The 7,500-nt window shown below is 34.3% G+C and overlaps 1 protein-coding gene across 4 annotated transcripts in view; it reads left to right on the forward strand.

Moving 5' to 3' along the window:
* Positions 1-444: 444 nt before the first annotated feature.
* The window catches only part of LOC136849199 (band 7 protein AGAP004871-like), a 408,970-nt gene continuing 401,914 nt past the window's right edge, over positions 445-7,500 (forward strand). For 2 of the 4 annotated variants that reach the window (XM_067122346.1, XM_067122344.1), the window contains exon 1: positions 445-1,034. In XM_067122346.1, coding sequence (XP_066978447.1) covers positions 1,019-1,034 — 16 coding nt within the window. In that variant the 5' untranslated portion in view covers positions 445-1,018. The remainder of the gene's footprint in view (positions 1,035-7,500) is intronic. The other 2 variants (XM_067122343.1, XM_067122345.1) reach the window with 1 other exon arrangement.

Raw genomic sequence — 7,500 nt, forward strand, 5'->3', positions numbered from 1 at the left:
ATACATGTACGTCCACACACACACACACACACACACACACACACACACACACACACAGCAGAGAGAAGAGAAATCCTTTGTGCCGAATTCCCAATAAGCCCCTCTCTCACTCACTCTCTCTCTTTCTCATGGAAGTCATCATCGGAGCGGTGAACATCCCGTACTTCGCAGCAGTGAATAACAAATCCTCGTGACTATTTGGCTGCTCTATGGGTCCTTCAGACGCCTTCCTATTGGCCGAGGACAAATAGAGTCATCCGTGACGTCACCTCATCTTATCGCGGATTGCCTGTAATCCAGTCTGTCACCATGGCAACGCACGTAAACAATGTGACGTCATGGGTTCCACATACACCATTGATTGAGACGGGCGCGCGAGTAGAGAGAGAGAGAGAGAGAGAGAGAGAGAGAGAGAGAGAGGTTTGACTGTTCGGTCTCCGAATGGGCACAGTCTTCGTAGCGCGAGTGTGCTGTAACTAGCCAAGCCAGAAGCCCGCCTCTCTCTCTCTCTAGTTTAGCCACTCAGTCCGTCGGCCACCTCTAGCCAGTGAGCGCATAACAAGCTTCTCCTGTTTCTGCGTCTGGTTTGTCTCTTGTGCATACACAGACAGAGGCAAAAAGGGGGAGAGACTAAACCGAGCGATGGTAACCAGCGTTAAAATGGATAGCATCCAGTACAATGGAGCGCAGGACTCATCCGATGATCGTAAGTTTCTGGAAATGTGATCGCAAGTCTCACCAAGACTGAACTGAACAGTTTCTCTGTATACAAAAAATAAAAAGGACGAGGAAGATTCCAAAAGGGAAGAGATTCCATCACCGTCAGCGCACCTGCACAGATACAAAAAACAAAAATAAGCAAGGAAATCTCTTCCCCACTTTCACCCACTTGTGTGTGTTTGTAAATGTGCATTTATGTGTGTTCAGGCACACGTCTCCTTACTCCTTAGCGCACGTGTATTCAAAAGCACCGTCTTAATCACACTTCTCAACCCGCGTCCCTCTAATAACACTTCACATGACTGACGATATGAGTAAGTATGCCGATAAGGAAAAAGTAGCAACTTCGTCAATCTTATGCGCTTTCTTCTTTAATTGTGCTCTTTCGATTTTGAACTCTTTAAAAGCCATTCCAATTTATTTATTATGTATTTAGCTCCTATGTACGATATTATTTATAAAACATAGCATGTTTTTTTCTATTTCTTTTGTCCTTAGTCGTTGTGAAACCACTTGAATTTAAATCACTGCAGATGTCTATGTAATCACAAACATGCATTTAAATGGTATGATAAATTGTAATTGTATATGCCTAATTATTTTCGCTTTCACGTCCTGCTACATTCATGTGAATTCGTATGTGTGTGTATATATATATATATATATATATATATATATATATATATATATATATATATATATATATATATATATATATACATATGTATGTATGTATAGATGTTGAAGTAACTGTTATATGTAACTTTGTATAGATTATATGTGAACTCAAATGGTTTAAAAACTGCAACTGATAAACACCCATATATATATATATATATATATATATATATATATATATATATATATATATATATATATATATATATATGTATGTATGTATAGATGTTGAAGTAACTATTATATGTAACTGTTGTATAGATTATATGTTTGAACTCAAATGGTTTAAAAACTGTAACTTTGATAAACACCCATATATATCAAATGGTTTAAAAACTATATATATATATATATATATATATATATATATATATATATATATATATATATATATATATATATATATATATATATCACACGTGCGTATGTACAGTGCATATATTCTACATGAAGATATTGCCACCTTGTGAAAATAAAAATATTTAATATGGTAGGCGCAATAGAACTATTACGAGCGTGAAATGAATCAAAGTAGATAAACTAGGAAAAATACAAGATCGTTATCTTTATATTTATATAACTCAGAGTTTCATGTGCATGGTATTTATTTATTGTTTTCTTTTCAATCATTTTTATCAACAGATTATATCATCCCATTCTTCATTTTCACATTTTACATTCTGCAGCAATTTGCGAAATCATGTTTTTTCAACTTAATGTTTCACTGGGTTGGATTCATATTAACAATTAGCCACTTCGAATAATAATAATAATAATAATAATAGTAATAATAATAATAATAATAATAATAATTTTTGACGATGACTTTCATACTTCTACAGTCGACTTGCCTAACTTCTACAACTATGCATAGCAGAACCATTCATGGCAAATAACTTTAATGCTTCGCATTAATTATACAATCGTTTCCCACCATGCATTCGCTCCGCGCATATGCATTTTCTACATTCTCTTTAACACATAAATATGCGCGGCCGGAGCGCCTGCCTGAATTAAATTATCATATCCAGAACCAGAGAGCTGAGACGAACGCCATTCCAGTCTTAATCTCCAGATTTCATTTTCAAGCGAAGGCTACATACATACATATATATATATATATATATATATATATATATATATATATATATATATATATATATATATATATATATAAATACATACACACATACACATATATATATATATATATATAAAATCTATTATATACATACAAAATTTATTGGTCACATTTTAAAATACGTACATAATTGTAATACCCACAGTGTCCTCTTAACTTTTCGAATTCTTCATACACTCTGGATACGCTTGTTACTACAAAGCCTTAGGTCCAAATGTAAGAATACGAAGTAATTCTGGTGTCCGCAGCAGGATTTGATCCTGCATCCAGAGTATCAGAACGAGGTCACGATGCTGACGTGACCACGGGAAGATAAGTCTGTTGCCGCTTATACTTACATAAACCTGTCGAAGTCAGATACACACACACATATATATATATATAAAATATATATATATATATAATATATATATATATATATATATATATATATATATATATATATATATATATATATATATATATATATATATATTCTTTACCTAAAGAGGTGGCTCCATTTTGTATTTCCTATTTGATTCTCAGCTACTCTTTTGAGATGTGGCCGTATGTGACATGTAATTCCCTGGTGTTCCCCAGTTACTAACCTTGTTAGCGGCAGGGTTTGTTACCATTTTAGAGCAGAAGTCCAGAAAAATTTTAATTGCAGTGACTGAAGGCTCGATCTCTGGTCTCTTTCACCTGTGTCATAGACAGTCTAGAATGTCGTTTATTCACTGAATTTCTCCCCGGTCGGTAAAATCAGTTACCTTTTTTCTATTATTAATTTTCACTAAAGAAATTTCTGAAAGTGTAAGGTAAAATGCATAATTTACATTTTTTTGGAGGGGAGAGGGAAGTATTTTGACCGGAGTCAGGCTAATTTGCATTCCTGGGCTATCACAAAAGCGGACTTCTGTATTTCGTTGTAACAGCTTCGTTTGATTTCCTCTGCTGACTAGTTTTTTTTTTTTTTTTTGCTGGCCATCCCAGTGCTCAAAAAAGCGTAAATTTTTCTAGTTTCGTGACAGCGTACAGTAATTCCCCGTTACGGCTATTCAATCAGTTTTTTTGACAAATAAAAGCTCAAGAATTCATACGCCCTCAGCATTCCCCGCTTTTGCCTTCCTATCTTTTCTGATGAATGCGGCGCAGGAACATGAAATAATAAAAAAAGAAAAAGAAAAAGAAACAGATAACAGAAACCAGGGTATTCTGCGAATCTCATGAGCAATATTCCTCCGCATTCAATCAACCAGTGACTACTTGCGTTCGGACAGGAATGTTATTCATGAATATTGAGAGGAACTTTTCTAAAGGAACGATACCAACATCGGTGCCTTGCGAGGTTCTCTCTCTCTCTCTCTCTCTCTCTCTCTCTCTCTCTCTCTCTCAGGATACTGACTATACTGATTTCGTTGCAGGAACTGTATTGTTTGAAAGCGAATTTGATTGGTATTTTAGGCATATGCTATTTTCTCATTAATTTGGGAGTTGAAGTTTTCTTTCAAATGTCAGCGCTGAGCAACTTAAGGGTTTGGTATGACCAAATATAGAAAAGGTTACAAAGTAGCCTTATAAGCTATAACAATTTTTCTTCTCTTAGAAGATAAAATAAAAACCAAAGCATGCACATCAAGAAAAAGATATTATTATTATTATTATTATTATTATTATTATTATTATTATTATTATTATTATTATTATTATTATTATTATTATTCTGTTGAAAAAGAAACAAAAGTGAAGACAGAAAACTGCTATCAGCAGCGTTATCACAATTCTGTTCAAAATGCCTTGGAGTCCATTAACTTGGAAAGCAACTTAATATAAAAACAGAAAGTAACAGAAGGAAAAACAAGTAATCTGAGAATAACCAACGATCAACCTATTTTCTCAGATAAACAGTGGTATAAATTCGAAAGGCTAGGAAAACGGTGCATGGCGCGTTATACTATTATTCCAGAATCTCCTATATGCCAGTTTTACGCTGATAATAACAACTTTATGCCTTTGTTGTTGAAGGCGCAACATCGGCACCTTTCCCCATTTCTAATTTGTGTTAGTCGCGGGTCTGACTCATTGGAATGGAATGCTAATCACACTTGTACAAATAAATTATACCTTGTTATCGTTTCACTCTCTGGGCTGGAATGAAGAGTTGCCATCTGTGCGCTGTTCAGCAGGAATGTATGTGTGTGTGTGTGTGTGTGTGTGTGTGTGAGAGAGAGAGAGAGAGAGAGAGAGAGAGAGAGAGAGAGAGAGAGAGAGGAGGAAGAGGAAATAAGTCACAGTGTGAGACTAAGCAATATGATTATGAATAACAACAAAACTGCACCAAAGGAAGACATATGAAGTCCACATTCCTTATATGTAGTCTTTCTTTAAATAATATAAGAAATAACTAACTGTTGCAACGTGCTTTCAGAAGGCAAAATAAAAAAGTTCCCATAACATATATATATATATATATATATATATATATATATATATATATATATATATATATATATATATATATATATATATATGAATGTCTTTTCTGTAATACCACAGTGTAATATGAATATAAGAAGGTCTATAAAAACACTATTTAAACGTTGCAACCAACGTTTAAATAGTGTTTTATGGGCTTCCTATATTCATATATATATATATATATATATATATATATATATATATATATATATATATATATATATATATATATATATATATATATATATATATATATATACACCACACACACACACACACACACACACACACACACCACTCCCTAATATGATATTAATTTCCATGCTTCACTGCACTCACCTTGGCACAGGAAACGACGGAAAATTGAAGAGGCTAATATGCGCACGATGGAAGATCGTCATAATAATACCAAATGATCAATTCCTCGTCAGTATTCTAGTTTTCCCCAACAACAAGAGACTTTCGTTAAAATGGGTGGCTTCAGAGAAAAACAAGATGGCAGTCGAGAGAGAAATAATTCTCTAATCTTTGAAACGCTGGGAATTCCATGCGCAAAAATATCTGAAATGCTCCAAGGCAATATTGAATTAATTTGAATCAACTTAAGAAAGTAATTATAATTGTCGATAATCTGTGATATGAAACATTAAAATGTATCAGTATCAGCCAGTTCAAGCATTTGTGCCTGGAACTCGTCAGGAGTACATAAACTCACATGATATTAAAAGAGTATCTATACCATAGATGTCCATACAAAAAGACAAACAGCGCAAACAATAAAATAAAGCCTCATCTTACCACGCCAGAATGATCCCGTTCTGTATTTTCCTCCAGGGAGCGACTCGTAAATAAGAGCGCTATCTTGAGTCGTATGCAGAATGCAACTCTGCAATAATGTTTCCTCTTATATTTCCCTTAACAAAGGCACTCTTGCTATTTGCTTTTTCCTGCATCATTAGCACACTAACGCGCAGCAGAGAGAGGGTAAGAGAGAGAAAGAGAGAGCTATACATGCATACATCTTGGTGGGCCAGAAAGCTAAATGCTAAAATGATCTCCCGCCGGAACAATACTATTTTTCAACATCCCTCGACAGGCCTGTCCGTATCAGACACGATTTATCACTGAACGTTAGTATAAAGTAATGGTTCATGCATAGCAACTGCCGGCTCCATTGTCTACATAGCTCCGAGTCTCTGGTTCTCGGACGCTTTCGTCTATTTGCCAGAATGATTCGTTACATCAGGTTGATGTGAGGCTTCAGACGTTTTATTCATTGGTCTCCGTCACTGAGCTTCTAAAATGAAACCTGCCGTTTCACCTGCGAAAAGATGGCGCAACGTTTATCTGGGGTAGTTCGGAGATCGTTGCGCAATTTGAAGGTTTGTTTCCTGTGCTCGAAATTACACAGTTGAGATTCTGACTATTCAAAGACGGTTGGGGATCGGCTTGATGATTAAAACATTCGTTAAAACAGATAATAAAACACTAATATTTACACGGTTTGTCATGTTAACTCTCTCTGTTTATTGGAGTGAAATATGTGAATATATATACTGTATATATGTGTGTATATATAGATAGATATATATATATATATATATATATATATATATATATATATATATATATATATATATATATATATATATATATGTAAATAATTATATATATATAATATCTATATAAAGATATTTATAAAATTATATATATATATAATATCTATATAAATATATTTATAAATATATATATATATATAATATATATATGTATATATGTGTGTGTGTATACAGTATATCTATATATAAACCCGATTTTATTTTTATTTATTTTTTCGGGGGGAGAAGGCTCTCTTGGTACGCGTCCTTTCTGTTGATAAGTCTGGTCTCGCCTAAATGATTCCAGCTGGATCTGACGTTGACGGCACAATCTTTTACCTTTTGGGGAACAGAGAGCGTTATCCCCGTGCCATATAAATTCAATTAGGTCGATAAACTAATTTACGAGTCCCAAACGCCTTTTTGGCTCCTTCGGATTAAGTACGGGCCTTTCATTCAAGTCCTTCGAAAGGTGAATGAGAATTTGATCGCCCATTCAGGTAAAGTTTCATTACGGCTGAATTACTTTGCCTTGAAAATGAGCCACTCGAACCATGATGGACGAGTGGATACGAAAGCACTGGAGAAAATATAGAAATCAAAGTTTTTTTTTTTTTTTTAGCTTTCTGCCACCTTTATGACCTCTAACCACTTTCACCAGACAGCTGAGGTTTGCTGGAATTTTTATAAATACCTGGTATATTATACTTGGTATATTACAAGGCAAGATGTTTACCCTGTATGCAATTCGCTTATTCCAAACGAGCTTGGGGCCGTCATGAGTGCAGCAACTAGCATAACAGAAGTTTTACAGTTAAACGCACCTTTCAAATGACGCTGGACGCATCAAGACGTGTATTTCATGATTATCATCTTGACTAATGCCACTTACAAAAGGCTTAAGTT

This window comes from Macrobrachium rosenbergii, chromosome 20 (assembly GCF_040412425.1).
Source record: "Macrobrachium rosenbergii isolate ZJJX-2024 chromosome 20, ASM4041242v1, whole genome shotgun sequence".
In the NCBI taxonomy this organism is placed as follows: domain Eukaryota; kingdom Metazoa; phylum Arthropoda; class Malacostraca; order Decapoda; family Palaemonidae; genus Macrobrachium; species Macrobrachium rosenbergii.